Source organism: Dinoponera quadriceps, unplaced genomic scaffold (genome assembly GCF_001313825.1).
Source record: "Dinoponera quadriceps isolate SergipeBrazil2010 unplaced genomic scaffold, ASM131382v1 scaffold405, whole genome shotgun sequence".
Classification (NCBI taxonomy): Eukaryota; Metazoa; Arthropoda; class Insecta; order Hymenoptera; family Formicidae; genus Dinoponera; species Dinoponera quadriceps.
In genome coordinates this window covers 1,420,945-1,441,284 of record NW_014554754.1, presented here as the reverse complement: position 1 = coordinate 1,441,284, position 20,340 = coordinate 1,420,945, and the positions used below count along the sequence as shown (strand labels likewise).

The following is a 20,340-nucleotide window of genomic DNA, read 5'->3' as shown; positions in this document are numbered from 1 at the left end:
TTTTTTAATAAGTAATTTATTTATCTAAAAAAAATTGTTCTATTAAATTAAATTATTTATTAAATGTAAACAAATATTTTCTATAATATAATCACAATATTTATTAAAATGTAAAACATATTTGCCGCTACATAACAAATTTTTCATTTTTTTTTTTTAATTAGTTTCTATATTTATTACGTCTTTTTTATTATGTTGCTTCTAGACGTTGTCAACAATTTTTCCTGGACTCTTTTCAATTTACTAAAACGTCTTTTTTAAAATGAAAATCTCCAGATTTAGAATTTAATATATTCATTTACTAAATTTCAATAAATATTAACTGGAATATAATGCGCTAAGATTAGATTGAAGTAAACTGTAAAAAGAAATTTATATTCCAATTTTTTATACTTTGATTTACTGTAATCAAATAAAAGAGATTTATATTCAGCAATGAAGATTTATACTTAAAATATTATTTACCAAATTGCGTTTTAGTAAATACATTTGCCGAATTTAAGAAAACTTGTTTCCTCAATGTGTTATAGTAATTTATTCATTTATTTTCACGATGAGATTGCTTTGTCATTAACCGGGACATTCATCTTACGCGTCTCGTCCTCAGCTTCGACGATGTGCGCCCCGGCGGTATTTCGCGCGCTCGCCCGGTGATTAAAAAATCTATTATTCAGTCGTTATATAAATGACATAAAATCATCGACGCAACCGCGAAATTCGTATGCATCGAGAGGTGAAAGAATATATCTCCGGCTTATATCCGCAAAATCGATTCGGTGTCGAATTGCGTCCTTTTAAATTTTAATTAAGCCCAGACAATATTGTAACATTTACATAAGCGCGGCGTGCGTGCCCGTTCGCTTGCACGCGCGCGCGTATCCGTTGTTTATTTAATAAACAGCGGTCGTTTGAAGCCGCCACGCCGTACTTCGGGCAGTTTGCATGAAAATTGAACGTCCGGAGTTAGCCGGTTCAAGTAATAATGATAAACGTCAAAGTTGCCGGGAACTTCCGGCAAGAATCGACAGGCGAAGCGCCCGCGGGTCGATCTTACTTTCCGCGGGAATATGGGACAGGGAATATGCAGCGTGGAGCAGGCAAATTATTTGTGGCGTAACTTGTGATTTATCCCGCAACGTTCCAATTTCCGGCCACGGTGCGCACGCGCGCATTTTCCCCGCCGGTGGGGGAGAATCCCATAAAAATGGATCATGGCGTACCCCGGCGATTCCGGTGAAACACGAGTTCGTACTTTATAGCTTCGCCGGTTCGTTACTTTTAACTCTTTACAGATTTGTGAAGTAGCTCCGCCGTCGAGACGGCCGTTCTTCGGCCTCCCTCTTTCAGTCTTCTCTCTTACGCGAGGTCAGAATACGTCGCGGCACCGTCGGATTATTATTACGCGTAGAGTCGCCCGGTGGAAGAATTTCTCGGCCGAGAAAGGAGCGCGTTCGAGGAGTGCGCGCACGTCACACGTCTGCGGGCGCGTTGATTAAATTTACAGCCGGCTGAAATTTACGGCCGGCTTCCCCAGACGGGGATATACACAATTATTCGGCGAAGAATTTCGCGGCGGCGGCGGAGGAGGAGGGGGAACGGGTTGATTCTCCATCCTCTCCGAAGCGGGCGGGCAGAGAATACGGACGTAGTGTTTTTGCTCGCGTTAAGAACAAAGGGTCCACATATCACGGTTTACGGTGCTAAAGGCGAGGCGAGAGCCCACCCTTCGTGTAAATCACACGGCGCTCCCTTTCCCCCTTCGGGTCGCGCCTCCGCGATACGCTCTCTCGCCCGTCGGCGATTATCGATCCGACCTCAAGAAAGCGCCGCTACTTTCGTCGCGAAATTACAAGGTCGCGGGCACAGACAGACGTGCGAGCCTGCCTCTAGGAGCCGTTGTCCTCGGCGACGCGCGGAAGCATCGTCGGGCGACCCGTGCGCTTTTCCGTCCGCCGGCGATCGCGAATCGGTGACCTGAATTCACGAATTCCCTGGAAGAGAGAAATATATATATATATAATATTAATAATTATTATTAAATAATAAATTATAAAATATTTCTTTGTAACGCGATTGTGACAATTATAAGCATAGTTTAATAGAATTAGGTATTCTTATTTCACTTCTACATTAGATGTTTTAACATTACTCTCCGTGAACTTGAAATTTCCAGAAGAAACATAAACAATTTGTATCATAAGGCATATCCAGAAATTCTGAGATTATTTTTTCCGCACTTTTATGTATAGCGCACCACTCGCGTCGCGCGACTCGGAGAAAAATCGCAATCGAACGGCGTTTTCTAGTCCGGGCACGTGAGAAGACTTCGCGCCGCTGCCGTCGCACCTTTGTGCCGCGAGAAGGAGGAGGAGGATCCAACTCGCGCACTGTAGCGTGTAAGACGCGAATCCGGGAAACGGCTGAATTCGAAAACACGTGCGCAACGGTGTCATACGCGGAAGTAACGCAGTTTGGAATTCAGCTCCTCGATCTCGCAGAAGAGCGACGACGACGACGACGATTCCGCGAAAAAGATGTTCCTTTTCACCCTCCTCCGCGTTCCCCCCGGGCTTCGCTAATATCGTAAGACGCTCTGGATCTCTCCCGTATTCCTTTACAACTCTATCACGAGAAGGAAGCGGATCTTTGCATTATCCAGACTTAATTCAGATCTTTTATATCCGCTCGCGGCCGTGTGTTTCGCTGTCGGGCGGGAGAGCGCAGAGCCGCGCGGCGACGCGCCGTGTAATAACGTTGCGCTCTTAAATTGATTCGATTCTCGTTCACGGTTTTGCGATCGATGCGTTTTATCGATATCCGTCCATGGGAGAGAGAGCGTTTTCTGGACGCGCAATACTCCGAGAAAAAACGAGAGAGAGAGAGAGAGAGATAAGTAAGTAGATAAATGCGTTTATTATCATCTTAGGACAATTCCTCCAAGAACGTAATAATTGGACAGTCAAAAATTTTGAAGAAGAAAAAATGTTTAATATATATATTGAGATAACACACAGAAAAAAATAGTCTTAAATCAAGAATAGATATTCTCATACGTAAACGAGAATATTATAATATTTTTAGAAAATGTTTAGTTTTGAATTAAGTACAATACTTGCGTCAATACAAATTCAATTAAATTAAGACTAAAAATCCTCTAACAAGACATAATGCAAGAATATCTATTCTTGATTTAAGACAAATTTTTTCCGTGTATAAACACAATATATTAAATTAACACACGAGTATGTTAAAAATTTAACAAGGACCGATTTTAACACAAGTACACAAGTGCAAAATGAATTCTTATTGTGAGGAGATCGCTTCTCTCTCAGTATTAAATAGCACTCTCCTTGGCGTTTCTCATCGGCGTTAGAGTACAATTATTCGAACCGTACGGTTACATATTTTCTCTCTCTCTTTTTTCCTTACGCAGCGTGTCTTCCTCCGTGTTAAGCACTTATGCGTATCGCGTCAAGTATTATTCATCTTCTTTGCTTTCCCCGTTCTCGCGATCTTATGATCTCCCGGGGGAATTTATGAACGGAGCCGCTCGCGCTAAAAAGCAACGTCCAATATTGTAGCTTCCATCGCCTGCAGCCCGCGCTATATCCTTCATCCTGTTACCCGTGCATTACCGTTTCCATCCCGCTCGTCGATAAATACAGGATGTATCTTAAACGTGAATTTAGGTAAGCCCCGTTTACAGAGCGCGTTGTATACCAGTACTCTACTATCAGATGTTAAGTAAATATCCACGGGATATGTATATATAAAATATAAAAATAATATATATAATAAAAAATACTACCTCAAAATCGTGTCGGATGAACGCAGAATGCGGAATATTTTTTAATTCTGCCATTTTATTAAATGAAAACATTGTGTCTTTATGGAATGTTTTGAAAAATAGGGGGGGGTTAAGAAACTGGAATATTCATAAAAGGGCTGAGGTTACGGATATCGTGCTTAAGCAACGATTCCGAATAACACCGTAGAGTTTTACATTAAGCTACCGGTGATTAATTTCGCCGGCTATTGAGTTTCAGCGATTTGCGGAGAATTTAATTTGTTCAGCGTAACGACAGGAACCACGAAGCACATTTTCCACAAGCTCTTATCTATCTATATACCTGTTTTGGAAACCAGAGATATTCAGTTTGTGAATTTCGATGCGATGTATGTACTTTAGAAATTTCATTCGAAATAGGACAAGGGAATTATCGCGGATCGCCAATTTGGCGAATAACTTTAAATAGCCGTATAAATCCTGCGGCTCGCCCCACGGGCATTACAGCGTTTTGACGAAATTTTAAGCAGCCACCGCGGCTCACGCTTAATTTAACCATTTCATAGTTAATTGTGCTAATCTGACGTGATCATTCGACGAGAACGCGATACGAAAATCGAGATTGGTATCTATATTTACCGTATAATAACACACATCGAAACAAACACAAACACGCAACACGGCAGGACGGTTCCAGCCACGAGGCTAATCCGGCGCGAGTTTCGTGCTCTACATTTTTTCCGCGTCCCAGAAATCATAAATTCCTCCGGAAGCTCGCGGCAAATCGAACGCGAGGAACCGCAGGGTGAAGCGAGCAGAGGATGAAAACGTTCGATTGACCGGCGCATTATTTTAATGGCGGCGCGCGTTATAGTGAGCTCGCGAAACGAACTTTAACGCGGAAGCCGGCTCTAATTTATTTCGACTCGTTCCCGCGCTCTCGCCCCGGCCAATTATCGCTACACGCCGATGCAAATGTGCACGATATACGAATCGAACGTATATCCGCCGGACGGCGATCTCGTGAATTAAATTTCGGCTAGCTGTTAACCTCGACCATTTACTCTACCACGGGAAACACAATTTTAAACTCTCGTTTGCAAATAAACATGGGCCATGGCATGCGGCAGCGACCGCGCACGCCACCAGCAGCAGCGGCCGTCCTCCCCCCCCCCTCCCCCGAATAAATTCTCTCCCGCGAATTACACCGACTGATGGTGGTGGGCTTTGAAAAGAGTTATTTATGCGCGACCTGCTGCAAATTGCGCCCTTTGTCGTTTCTCGTTGTCAAAGGAACCCTTCGATTTTCAGAATTTTTCCCACGCGCGCAGAACACACACCGTCGTCGTCGCCGCGATGAAAACTTCTGCAGAATTCGCCCGTCGCGAATAATATAGTTTTTCAAATCTAATTTCACCAGCGCATTCGCTCTCCCCCCNCCCCCCCTCTCTCTCTCTCTCTCTCTCACCCCCGATCGAACCAGTTCGTCTTGAGCTCGAATGAATTCGAGCTTTCAGTTCTCCGGGGCTTCGTTCATTCGTTCCCGATATTAATGACGCGAAAGGTATTTTCGCGGGATTTCTCTCTTTCTACCCCCTCCCCCCCTCCTCCTCCCCATCTCTTTCTCTCTTTCTGCATCTTTCACGAAAAGACGCGAGCCACATATACGATTTCATGAAAAATATATCTTGGTGAAAGCGAGAAACATTCGACAGCGCAAACAGTAACGAAAACATTCATCGGAGGATCGTGTCTAATGGAAGAAAAATAGGGGACGCCGAAGGGGAAATCGTAAATCTGCTCCGCTTCAATAGCCGGCGGCTAATGGAAATCGCGAATTAACTCGCCCGGCTCTCTCTCTCTCTCTCTCTCCCTCTCTAGGTTTCTCTTAATTAATTGCGATTACGTCGTATGTCGCGCAATAGCCTCTTCTCCCGCTTATACACATATCTGCACAGTAAAAACTCTTCGGCTTTGTGGATAATGCAATTCGCGTATGGCATCGTTCCTTCTCGAAAAGTTTTTCGCGGATGGTAAAAGTTAAAGAGCCCGCCGCTAAATAAAATATCCTTTGTTCTCCGGATGAAGAAGGAGGAGAGAAGGCGGAGGCAGCGCCGCGGCGCTGGAAAAATTCTCCGGCGAGTTCACCATCGCGCGTCTCGCCCGACAAAGGACTCTCTCGAATTATCTAGCCAAGCGAGTCTAAATATTTGGACAGGACTTTTCCCCAACGTGCCCGTAAAAATATTATTCCGCTTTAGACGCGTACGCGTGCCATTTTTGCGATCTCCCCGCGATAAAAGTGGCGGAGCGAGCGAAGTCGACCGAGCGGGACGCTCCACGACACTCCGGTGGCATTATTCTGATTTGCGGTGCGTGCCAATCGAAATTTCGACGTCCACGATAACGCGCGTTCACCGTGGATGTGTGTTATCATCGGTGGCACCGTAATCGCATCTTGTGTTTCCTCGAAATCCCCCGAGCCTTCGAACGAGACCGTTCGCATATTTTGACGCACGCTACGCGGTAAAAGATTTAGTATCAATTCAAGACCCACATTCTCATATATAAGCAAGAATATATAATGTTATGCGAAGGTAAAACTTGCTTACGTGAAGATATTTTATGTAGTTCCACTAAAAATATATCTGTTATTCAAGAGTAATTTTTATGAATTGAGAAGGAAAAATATTGGATAGAAGGAACCATCTTCAAAAGAATCGGATCATTCGAAGATATCGTACTTTCTATCCGATATTTTTCCCTCTCAATTCATGAAAATTATTCTTAAATAACAAGAATATGATACTTTTAATGGAACTGTACAGAATTTCTTTATATAAGCAAACTTCATATAAGATTAGGTATTCTTATATATATTGAATTGATACTAAATTTTGTTCCGTATCTATTCACCGTAGAACGGCGTGGGCGCGATATCATTATTTCCTATTATCGGGGAGCCCCATTTTAATGGAATAGCACTTGTAAGCTTCAATACGTTATTGTCAGCTTTCGAAATAATCGTTCGCAAACGAATGCGCGAATTATGCGCGCAACGGAGATACTATGATTATCAGTATTATACATTAAATTCAAACCGGGCGATATTAATGCGCCGCGCACTTTATCGCGCGCTGCTGTTAAGTTTAATCAGTCCCGCAAATTGATTTCGCAAATTATAAGATATTATGAGATCCCGTCCGATTCGTTAGCAATCCAATCGCGGGCGCGCTGTGTTATCTATGCATGTATCGGCGCATCTGCGCGAATAACCCATTCAATTTAGCCGTTCTGATCGCGCTAAAAGACGCAATAAGGAAACGCAGTATATCGCCGTTAATACGGCCGGTCCGATACCGAAGTTTTCCGCAAACCAGCTAATTGATCGTAAAGTCGAGCTCCCCGCCAGGAATTTCGCCAGATTACGAAATGAAGCGAGGGTGGTATTATCGAATGCGTTAATTATTGCGCTTATAATCCGGGTTAACCGTTCCATAGACATTTACGATTGCGTGCAAGATGGAGGGCCATTAGCGATTCGCAGCTGCGACGAATGCGTGCAGCGATCCAGTCAAGGAGGGTTAAGAGTAAAGTGACCAATCGTCCCGCGATTTTCGCGGCACATTCCGATTTTCAGCACTTATTAGAGGCGTCCCGACAGAATCCAGAAGCGGGACGCTATTTTGTCCAGATTTTTCACTTGATAAAAAATAGATTTAATAATAAATGATACTAAAATTCGTTAACCCCTTAAAATTGCGAGCGCCCGCGTAATAGACGTCAGGTGAAAGGTCCTTGCCGTGTACGAGCGGCGCCTGAAGGCGTCCAACGTTAACGCTCGCTGGATGCGAACAGCACCTTTTGGCTCTTGGATTATAGAAAATGTTCAAGCAGGACTACATGTTAAGGTTAATTATCCACTTATTTGTGAGGAATTCCACCGATATGTCCTGAAGAATAAAGATATGCTTAAATGTGCGAAGACGACAGAAAATATATTTTCAAGTTTTGAAATATTTCAAAACTTACTTACTTACTTTTATAGTTAGTGATTGATTAAAGAAATGATATCTTATTTATGTTGAAACATAATATAGAAAATTATGTCCCGTTGATCATTATTCTTTGGTTTTATTTCAAGAATCTTATCAATCTACTTTTACCTATAAAATGATACATTAACACTTTAATGGCCGCTCACACAACATGTGTGTGATGCTACCGCCGAAGAAAATATTGCCGGCCCCTGGCGACGTTTGACTGCGTAGACGTGCGGGCCATTAAAGTGTCAAAGCACAATAGAAAATTATGTTCGGTTGATTGTTTGATCTTGATGTAATAATGAAGAAATATTTCACTTACCTATGTTTATGTAATTTATTTAGTTTTCGTCCAAAGTTTCATTTTCGGTTCCCAATTTTTTAAAGTCGATATCCCGTAATTAGCTGATCAAGAGTTTGCCATCCTAGTTAACAGACTCCTCTCCTCCCGGCCGTATCGGGGTCGCGTGAAATATTTTGCGGCGCGCGTAATAGCGCTCGGGACCGAGTCGTGGAGACCCGACAAGGGTGGTTGGTGAATGAACCGAAGAATGCGTTGAACGTTAACGTTGAAGAACGACGTCGTTGTCACGACGGTTGAATGCGCGATGGAAAACAGACGGCGGGACCGTGAATATCATTTCGGAAATGCGGGAATTCCGCGGAGCTTTTTCGCGAGCTTCATTATTCCAGCCGGCTATCGTTGTTTTATCAATGTATTTTTTATGTGAAAACTGTGCCCTCGAATTCATTTTGCGTTTTTATTTCGCTGATATGGAACGTGTTTTTTCGACGAGATATAAATTCTTCCTTTTTTTTTTTCATTAACATTCATAATGTTAATTCCGGCGCATGATCTCTCTCTCTCTCTCTCGGTGATTTTTTATCGCACAGTTTATGAATATCTCTCCTCTCGACACGTTTTACGAAATTGCGAAAGCGATATGTTTTTGTTGCCTAACTCGGCGAGCGTCATAAATAAATTCCGAACGATCATCGTCGGGGTCGCGAGCGTGGCAGCAAAGTAGGGTAATCACGTTGACTTCGTTTCAACGATGATTTACATTCCCTCCCTCCTTCTTGCTCGTCGATACTTCTCGATATCGATTACACGGTGGAAACATTAACGTCGTCGCCGTGGACGAAGGTCTCCGGCGACCCTTCCGCATCGCATTCCGACGACATGAAGAATGTAGGACGATAAAACTGAACGTGACTTTGAGGGTGGATATAAGATCCCTCTGCCCCCTGCCTCTCCCCCGCCATAGCACTAATATCTCGCAACGGTTCTGACCTAGCGAGCGTTAACTTTGTAGGTCGCGAGGTATTTCGGGCTGTCTCTAGCCCCGGTATCAGTTACATCTCCTCCGCTTTGTAACGTTTGCTCAGCCGTGAATATCGGGTTAAAGCTTCGTTGCGCCATGCTAAATTAACTTATGAGCATGCCGTCGATGTGCGCCGCGTATAGTTCGAAGATAGCGATAGCGTTATTCCGGATAGTGCCTTACCTCGGCTGCTCGTGTGTGTTACGTAATACACACGACGTAACTTCCACGCTCGCGCATATTGAATCCAAGTACGGCTTCCGTGATAAAATCTCGCGCGACCCTTCAACCGGAGGCAGAATACGGGGGGTTCTTGTTGTTTTCGAGTGCTTCCATAAATTTGTTTCACCCGACCTGCTTTGCCTTCTACTTTAAGGGCTTCGGCGTGTGTCTCTGTAATTATTAGACTTTCGTGAAGCGACCGAATCGTCATCGGTCCTTTAAGATAGAGTTGGCTTGGTAGAACGCCGGATTTTCAGTGGCCTTATTAAAGGGCCCACTCATAAGTTTATTATTTACTGAAAGACTTTTCCGTTGCTTTATTTAACTATCTGAGTTATAATGTTAATTTTGAGCGAAATTAAGAGAAATATACACACAATATTACCAACACGGAGATAATATTTATCTTTTACTTTTTTTTTTTATTAACGCTTTATTTTTTTCACGTCAGTTGAGCTAATAGAGCACGTAATAGAAGATGGTATATGAATATTTAAATATGTATATATATATATATATATATATATATATCGCGGACGTTATTAAAAATTGTAAATTTTCTATGGCTATATATATCTTCAAAACGAAACGATCAAAAATCCTGAAATTTTTGTATAATGTCTCTATGTTAATCCATAATATCATAGTAGTTTCATTAAAATTCTAAATGTGGTTTAGAAGAAATTAGAAATAAAAGATTAAAAATATGACAACCTCAAGGAACGTGTGTAAAAAGTGTCATCTTCAGTTGCGAATCTTCTATCTCAGCTTCCAAATGGTCAATTATTTTCTAACTTTATGTTCAGACGTTCAGATAATATTTCTATCAATGTGTAGCTGAAATTTAAAAAGATTTGACGAAGCAACTAATTTAAACCGGCACTTGTTATATGTGCAGAATTTATTCGAATATATTTCTTTCGCTCATTCTCTCTCTCTCTCTCTCTCCCTCTTTTATCGTCTCAATTAGATGATGAATAATTGCCGGGAATGTTACCGCACGAAGGCTACGCAAAACTACGTTAAGGTACATCGATTCGATGTATTAGTACGATATTATAAGATTCAGATGTAATAGAATTAAGACACAAGGAAGCACCGGGGAATCGCGCACTTCAATGGCACATAAATAACAATCGATTGATGAGACGTCATGCCAAGTGGAACACGTCGAGTGTCACTATCGTTGAGGGGAATATCTTATTCTAACGTAAGAGAGAAGGGAGCGGAGCCGAAGGGGAGCGTAATTCACCTAATACGACTCGGGAAATCTAGATCTGAAACGTCGAACGGCGAATGAATCAACGTTCCGCCGCGGCTGCGTCTACGCGACACTTTATGACGACAATTACCGTCTCAGGCCTGGCTGTGCAATATTTATCGGCTCCCGACTGTCGTTAGATCTCACCGGCCGCGGATCGAATTAAGGGGCGCGCGTGCGGCCGGCAACACGTCATCGTCGTCGATGCCGAAGACGTGGCTCTCGTTGGTCTCGCGCGACGTTCGCAGGTAACGTTGTTAAGGCTCCTCGTCTGGCGACGCTCTCCGTCGATCGATGGAAAGACGCTTCTCGTCTGGGCTGCTCGAAAATACGAGAGAGAACCATCGGGGGAGGGTTACACAGCCGACCAATGAGACGGGCGAGCCGCACTCGGGGGATACTCGTCGACGTCGTAAAGCCCGGCATTTGGATTCCTGCGCTTATGGAGCGCGCGAGAACGGAAAAGAGGAGGATCAATTTTTATTTCGAGGGTCGGGGTTAATAAGGGATGCATACATTGACTGGAATTACGGCGGCCCTTAAGGAGAAACGCTCTCGAGGACCCGCCGACGTATTGATCCCTGGAATACACACCTCGGGCACTTGAGTATGCTCCCCCGAACGCCGCGAGAACGCGTAATTCTTTCGTCGCGCACGCGATTCTCGAACCGGACGGTATGCTCGTTCATTTACTCCGGGCCCGTCGTTTCATTGCGTTGCCCGGGACGATTAATGGTCATGTTGATTGAACATATGGTTGATCAGTTCCACTTAAAATATATTCATGTTATTCAAGAATAATTTTCATTGATATACCTTCAAATGATATCTTCAAACTGAGAATTGTATCAATTTCAAGATGGTTCTTCCTATCCAATATTTTGTTCTCTCAATTCGTGAAAATTATTCTTGAATATATTTTTAGCGGAACTAGATCGATTTTTTTAATGCAGTTTCTTCATATAAGATTAAATATTCTTGTTTATATATGAGAATATGAGTCTTGAATTGGTCTCTCTTGCTATTTTTTCTCTGTGCATACACAGATAAAGAGGCGCAAACGTATGTAGGAAAAAATGTGAGCTGAAATTCGTCGGAAGATGTCAAAATATAGGGTGGGCGTTAATTAATGCAATCTTGAATATCATCGAAAAGTAAAAATGTTTTAATAACGACTGGATGTAATGATGTAGAAGGCTGTATTTGAAGTGAGGTATCAATGCGATTTCTGTTGCGATTCTGTTAAACTTTCCTCCTATTCTCATATTTCGAAGATGTTCAAGACGGTAGTAGTTATTGCATCACCTTGTATATCTAATTGGATGTCATTTCGGAAAAGACGGGCTTCCTCATGCAATTGAGGTTACTACGATCGGTCAAAGTGAGGTCAGTGCATAATACACGAGTGAAATGCGACCGGGAATCGCTTTAAGCTAGCGTAAGATATTACTTTCTTGAACGGTGTGCTTCAGGAAATTAACACTCGTACAAAGCGAGAAGAATATTCAAATATATATATATATATATATATATATATACATATGTATATATGTATATATATAAGGTATTGTCAGAGAAGTCGCGTACGTTCTTTCCCGACTGCGAAATTCTTCGGTGAGTTTGGGCTCGAGTTTTCCTCGGCGAAAATTTAATTGGATTCTATCCTCCTTTTCGCACTTCTTTACGTTTTAACATTAAATATTGTAGTAATGAGATCTTCAATTAAAATCCCGCTCGAGAGTAAAGTACGCTGTAATTTGTTATCTCGGGAATACGAGACGGTATTATATGTCGATTGATATTCCCCGCAGTTTGGTGGAGTTTAGTTTATTTGCTCGAAACAGTTCGACGTTATCAAGTAACTCCGACGCGAAGATAATATCCGTTTGCTCGACTTCTGCTCTGAGGCGAAATAAAACACTTCGAGATTCCGCGAAATTCCGATAAATATGCATTCGCGAACAGTTTCTCGAGGCTGTTTAAATTTAAAGCTATTTAAAGCTCTGGTCATGATGTGTCTGTGGAAATATACTTTGTAGACGGCGCAGTTTGCGAGCAACAGGAAACGCGGTAATTTTCATAAATTGGTCCGCGAGAGTGCAAATTGCTAACAAAACGTTATTCTACATTTAGTTTCACGCGCGACGCACCTTAACGAAATTCGCAGTAAATTATACTTAATAAAGTTGAATATACGCGNGGGGGGGGGGGGAGGGGAGGTGAAAGAGTACGGCGTCAGAATTTCCTCTAGGAGAGAGAATCGTCTCTCCGCGTCAGGGGGAACTTGCTGATAGAGAGACTACGACGGTAGTAGTCTCAGGACACCGTGTGTATCTCGGGGTTCCGAAAAGGGTTAAATCTATTTGAACTCGAAACGCGTTACGTAAACACGCACGACGCAACAACTTTCGGTTGTCTCAGAGGAGTTTGACATTTCTCCCCGGGGCGGAAAATTAGCGTCGTACAAATGGCAACGCGAGCTTTGTGACGCGAGCTAGACGAGATAAACGAAGCGAGCGCAACGGGAGATTCCACGCGCGGTGGACTCCGCTATAAGAATGGAATTCAACTGGAAGCCTCCCCGCAAGCTGCTCCCTAATTATTAATTACGCCTAGCGTCGTATATCAGCGCCCTTTATGACAAGTTAGCGCGAAACTTTGAGTCGCATCCGGCGCCTAATTAAACTGGCTCAATAAAATTACACCGACCTGTCTTCATGTAACGCTTCATTGTCCTTCCCCCCCCCCTTCCCTTGCCCGTTAAAATTTCGCGCGCGCTTCCAGTCCATCGCGATACAACTATTCCGAACTTTCTGTGTGCGACGTACACGGCCGGTTATTTTCCAAACTGTCCCTTCGCACCCCGGCGAAGACACGGTAGCCGTCTTCTTGCTAGCAGGAGTTACTCTGAGACGCAGGATGTCTCAGATTCCCCGGTCTTGGTTTCATTAGTACATTCTTGAAGCATCTTGATTCTCACTTAGGAGAAATTCCGAAGAAATCCATCGTTCACGGCAACTTCAAGGTCTGGCATGAAACATCTTGGCGATTAAAATCCGCAAATAAAAATTTTGATGTTATCAGTTTACCGTGAGACGTGAATTAAGAGTAAAAATTTCGATCGCGATTTAAAAAGATAAGATTTTGATTTAATCATATACACTGAGAGGAAAATATTTAGAAAGTAGAAAATATTTCTTCGGGGGTACTAATAACTTATTTATTTAATCTAAATTCTTTTATTTAAATAGAATAAACAGTTGCTTTCACACAGAGAAAAAGGTTTTTTTTTTTTAATTTGGTAAACGTGTTCGTTGGACTTAGATTTGTTTAACATAAATAACCTAATGTAATATAAAATATAATTTTGTTTAAATAAATATGCTAATATTTTACTAGAATAAGCCATTTCGTTTGATAGAAAAAACGGTGTTTTTTAGAGGAAATAATAGTCGGTTTTCAATAAAAAAAATAATGCATTTCATTGTATATTAAATATCGTTCCACTGAAATAAAAAAGTTCTTTAATATTTTCCCAACATGGTGTTACTGCTTTCAAATAATTGATTGTTCGTGACAACCATTGTAATATATTTGCATGAAAATACAAAGGAAATATATTATTTGACACAAAAATATTTATTGTTAGAGAGACCAAACAATCTTGTTTGTTGGATCAAACACATTCGTTTGTTTGCTCAACTCCGAAAGACAAATTTGTTTCAATTAAAACAATTTTATTAAATCCAAAGGAATCCTTTTCTCTGCGCATGCTACAAATTTAAATGAAATGTATACTCTCTCATTTGAAAAAAACAATGTTTCCCGACGTAGAAATATGTATATAAATAAAAACATATGTTACCAGCACCATCGAATAATTTTCATTAATATTTTTGCTCTCAGTGTATACATATCCCGCTACTTGATGCATGAGGTCGTTCATTTTCGCTCGTTTATAACCCAGAAATTCATATTAATTAATATTAATTATTATGAATTAATATTTTGTTATATTTTAACCGAGGAAAACGCGTCCCCGCGCGACGGTTCGACGAAAAAGCCTCATTAAACCGAAAGTTGCGCGCGGTTCGGGGGAGCTTGCGTTAATACGATTTTTTCGGAGGGGATTATTTATCGCACGCGTGTGCTGCGCGCGAGACGCCGCGCGTTTCACGATCGGATCGCACCGCGAATCGCGCGCGAATTTTTAGCTTACGCGAAATATCCATCGCTGAATTATTTGTCCGCGCGCGCGTCACACGTCAACGTCAGTCCGGCCGTAATTAATCGGGAACCCAGCCATTGAGGTTAATGCACGTGCGCAAGTGAGAGGCCCGGCGATATGATTAAACGAATTGGCAATCGAGAGATCATTCAACGGTTCCAGTAGGCGCGGCAGGACGGGGAATGACAGTAGAGAGCGTTGATTAACGAACTGATTGCAGCTAACGTAATTAATTATTACCCGCGCTAGTCCGCGCGTCGCACGAGATTCCACATGCGACGACCGCGCGATCGAACGCGCGCGGTAGCGAGCGCGCGCGCGTAACCGCTTAATTCCTTAAAAAATTTGCCTGCCCGTTTCGAAATTCGTGTCGCATCGCTTTGCGAGGCGGAGGAAATGCTGTCGTTCGTATAGCTGCGCGGCGGATGATGGATAGCGAAATAGATAAATGGATAAACTTCGTCGGCCAAATTACGGAACCCTTGTTAATCTTGCAAGGAGAGGATCGAGTCTGCAACTCGCAGATTGGCTGAAATCTGAAAGTGTGGGGTAGCGCAACACCGGTGATCGTTCGCACTCGGAAGAGCAGATAAGGGGCCATTCAACAATTACGTCACGCTGCATTTGGGTATTTTTCACCCTCCCCTCTCCCTTCGTCACCATTTCGTCACAAAGTGTTTATCCTCTTCCAATATTATATAACACGTGGAATTACTTTTCTCCTCTCTACCGACACATAGAATAAGAAAGTAGCTTATAATTAAATAAATCATCGTGGATAATAATTATAATTAAAAATAGTTAATAGTAATTATTGGAAACTGCACGTTATTATGCACGTTAATGTCTTTTTCTAAAATAGAAATAACTGTTAGGCGTATAATGTCAAATTGATTATTTTATAATTTTGATTGGTAAAAGTTGTGTTTTCAAAAGAACAAATATCTACAAATTGACGTTTTTTATTGTCAACACAAATCTATGTCAAAACTTAACAATTTTCGCCAAATGTAACCAAATGTATCACGAATGCAAACAAAATGGATAACCACGTACGTCCATGTTTACAAATTATGTAATTTAATATGACGTTTACCCCCCCTCCCCCTCTCCCTGCTATCACAGGCCGTCACGCAAGCTGATAGACCCCCTCCCTTCATGGTGTAATGTAATTGTAGAATGGTCCCTAAACTGATTTCTTTCTTTTCTTTTTTAACGTTGCCTAACCTTTGTCGTGTAATCTTGTTCGCTAATTTTCATTATCGTTCATACGGGAATTGAACATACACGCGCGTCGCATTTATTATTATTAAGTTCACCGACAAATGGGAGAAATTATCGTATTTTAAGAGATCGCGCCTCGTAAACGTGTTTACGAGCATAATGCAGCAAAAGATTCGTAATTACTCGGAGTTTTACCTGGTATCCCCGCGTTTAAACGCGTTACCGAAATTCAACCGGCATGCTGAATAATAAAACGTCGCGAGTTTTAGCCGCTCGAGTCAAAACAACAATTCAATTGGTCGTGTTTGGTCGCGGGAGTCGCATAGTCTGGTTAATTATTGGAGAAATTACAACGGCAAAATATGATTACGGTTTAAAATTTCTGTCGCGGAAAATACTAATGAGATGACATGATATTTACGACGTTGGAGGCGGTAAAATTAAGGCATCGATTGTATCGCACTCGCGGTTATATCGTTCCTTTTGTTTCATTTTGCAACGGACCCACGTGTGAAATTCGTGTTTCCGCGCCGTACTCGCCGTACTCGTACATGCTGCGTCACGCAGACGATTTACCAGTACATTTGATGTTACAGGCTCTCGTTAATGCGAACAGGTACGACGACAAGCATCTGATGAGTAACGAAGTGATGGACAAGACCCAGTCACCGTTGAAAGCGATGTATAACGTGCAATCGTCGTCCAGATATACGGATTGCCCGTCGTCGTCCAAGCCTGCGATGGCCAATCGTCTGTTGGATTGGTTCTCCGTCGTGATGGCAGACTCCAAACACCGTCGTCAGCATCCCAAGCCCAAAGGTAGGGCAGAACCTGCGGCGCAAATTTCAATACATATACATGTATATTTCCGAGGCGTCGATACGGTTATTTTGCAAAACAAAATGATGTACGCGGATCCCTCCTACACGAACAAATCCGGAAACGATCACAGCTCGCTCCAGCCACCGATTTTCTCTTTTTAATTAATCTTTTCAATTAAGCTTCAAAATTCAATCAAAGTCCCTGTTGATGATTGCATGGTGTTTAATGTTAAATATTAAATATCACCGTTGAACCGAAGTACTTAAAAAATCTTAAAACTGTCACGACTCACTGCAGCCACCGATTTTTTTTTCCCATTAAACTTCAATCCATCGAAGTCCATTGTCGATTATATGATATTTTACGTTAAATATCTTTTGATATTAAACATCGCGCTGGACCGAAATATAGTTAAGCGACAAATAAATCCCTTTGTTTTGCAATTCACGTGAAATTGACTGAGAAACGATCTTTTGTTGCGCGTGCCGTGCTCTCTCTCTCTCTCTCTCTCTCTTTCTCTCTCTCGCTCGCTTGATTTGCCGAAACAGTTTTTTTCTTTAATTTTCGTCGCTGATTAAAAGCTCGACGAAGCTCGTCGAATAAAACCCGGCGCCAACATTTTACGTGGCACGGGCAAAAGTCGCGTTAAGCAGCTGGCGACGCGCATAACCGCGGAATGTGCTCGGAGCGTATTGAAACGTTCCCACGGGACGTCGCGTAGATCCCCGCGTACAAGAGAGACTAATTGTCCTCGTAGGAAGGGGATGGACATTGCGACGTACGATCTACCCGGTAGTTTCGAAGTACCGACAGTGCACACCCGCCATTCGACTTCGAGACAATCAGTTTCGTACCAGTTCGAAATTGTCCCCGTACAATGAATCGTTTCCCGCCCTAGGTACGTCGCGATTACTTTGGGCACTGTCTGTCGATATTGTCCTCACGGTACCGCTTCTGTGTTGATCTTACGGTATTACGTTGCCCGAGGCGAAACAAAGTGCAGTATGCGCGTAGCTCTGCACCGGGCGTTCCATTTGAATCGAGAGGACAGAGAGAGAGAGAGAGNGGGGGGGGGGGGGATGGTTTCACTAAACACGCTTGAATCACAACGGGAAAATAGTCCGGGGGTTGTAACAATTAAAGGATTCCGCTTAAGGGTCCGGTTTCCCCACGTACGCCGGATAAATTGTTATTTTTCGGAATTTGCTCGCTGCGACAACGGTAACGTCACGGTAATATCGGGTAACATGTTTCCAATCATTGTTTTTCCGTCCTACTTTCGAAAAACGTCGGCTACACGGGAAAAAGAATGTCAGTTCCCGCGACAGAATAGGGAGATCGGTCGAAAACTCGGTGACAAGGAAACGATATCTCCGTTGTCGCCGTTGACCATCGAAGGTATGCGTCTGAGTATTCTCGGCTGCGTTTAAAACTCGGCTGAGATAACTGAGAGCAATTGACCGTGAATGGAAATCTCCCGGGGGAATTTTCCTGTTTTGTAGTTTTAAAACGTTTTGGAAAAGAAACGTTTTTTTTTTGCAATTTTTCCGCGCATATCTTCGGTTTCTGTCCCGAGAGTGCAAAAATATGTTTAAAAAAATTCACGTATGTTCGATTAAGGCCTATCATATTTAGTTTTTCTCGTAAAGAAGGTATAAGAAGCCAAGGAAATTCGCGGAAAAATCATGGAAAAATATTTTCCACCGGAACTTTAAAATTATATTCTGTTCCCACAATCGAGTTTTCCGGTCCTCAGCAGAAAATCAATCGCGTTAATCGGTTCTTTTCTATTTACGAACATAGATGAGAAGATATTATTATGGTCTTCCATTTACGTTTTGTATAATTTCGTCAACAATCAATATTTTAGATTGAAAATTTTATGATTACATTCGTCAAAATATTGTTTAATCGATTCTAGACTCAAAGTTATGAAATATTTATTACGTAAAATGTTGTTTGTAAAAATGCGGCGACCCTGCAGAATAAGTCGAAACGATATATTTATTCGAAATAAACTCTTAGAAGAAACACCAATGATAATAACTGTGAATTTTTAATATAGATATTGGCTTATTAGAAGGTAGATTCAAACTGTCGAAAGGGCAGTTTTTACAAAACAAATCGATTTTTAAAATTAACTTGGATTATTGACTTATCGAATAAACTACTTCGACATGAAAACCTCCGGAAAGAGGTCGCATTAAACCTATTTTCGTGAGGAGGAGGGCAAATTAGCAAAATACCATTGTTTAACTTCGCGTAACTCAAAATGTATATACAGCGGAATAAAATGTTAAATAACGAACAAAACAGTCAAATGTACGCCCGAGTTTAAGAAACATGAGGCAGCATGTGTAATATTAAATGCTAAAGTGTGCCTTGAAAACGTTCCGAAATACTCCAAGGTGAAAATACGTTATAACAAATGCCTATTGTGCATTGTCATATTTGCAAACAAATGATTCCGCAAGTAATCGCCAGAACTCCTCACTAAACAGCGGAGATATTAAGGAGGCCGTAATACCCACCAGGGCGAACCATAATACCATCTTCTCCTCAACTGTGTGATTCTCGGCGGCGGTCTTTTGAACCGAGGGAATCTCGATCGGCGCGACCGTCTCTCGGCGTTTCACGACTCGTGTGCGTTTCCCGCGTGTATTTGTAGATCGCCGATAACGCGATTCCTCTCGCTTATCGTTATATCGATTATCGCACGACCCGACTCGCGCCAGCTTGTCCGCGTATGAAAGCGCTTATTGATCCTCTTTTGCGTTACTTGCAGGCGCCATGTGGTAAATAGCGGCTACGATAAAGAAGGATATTGCATTGAATGGATTTCAGGTCACTTCCCGATCGGTTGTCAGAGCGAGGTCAGGTGGATGTTCGGGCATTTGGACAGCGACAGCGACGGCCGGCTCTCGCTCTCCGAGCTGTACGGGCTGGAACATGATCAGAATGAGCCGTGCTTGAAGCCCTTCCTGGACGCTTGCGACACCGACAGGTGAGAGAGAGAGAGAGAGAGAGAGAGAGAGTCACTCGTGGATGCCTTTACGCGGATGGTGTGTGCGCGCGCGCGGAAAAAGAGAGACAGAGAGACGCTTTTCACGATCGGACGGTTTCACGTTACTCGGCACTCTCTCCCCTGTGCGTGCGCCCCGCGACTTCCCCGCGACGATAGACGCGCACCGTGAGAACGCGCGAGATAAGATCGATCGATAGATTCGCACTACGTACGAACATACGTTCTTTGCAAAGACGATAACACGCTTGCCGCACACGGCGCATATGGAAATTGAACGCGCAGACGTTAACTTTGAAATGTCAACTGTGAAGAATGTGCCGGCGCGGAGAGAGAGAGAGAGAGAGAGATGTATGGCGCGCCGGATCCGGTCTGGCTATACGCGCGATGTTACTACTGCCTCGCG

General features: G+C 42.6%; 1 protein-coding gene across 1 annotated transcript in view; it reads left to right on the top strand.

Annotated features, from left to right (window-relative positions):
- The window catches only part of LOC106741465 (testican-3), a 148,572-nt gene that overhangs the window by 122,769 nt on the left and 5,463 nt on the right, over positions 1–20,340 (top strand). Inside the window, exons 7-8 of the mRNA XM_014613535.1 lie at positions 16,687–16,909; positions 19,757–19,916. Of these exons, the coding sequence (XP_014469021.1) occupies positions 16,687–16,909; positions 19,757–19,916 (383 nt within the window). The remainder of the gene's footprint in view (positions 1–16,686; positions 16,910–19,756; positions 19,917–20,340) is intronic.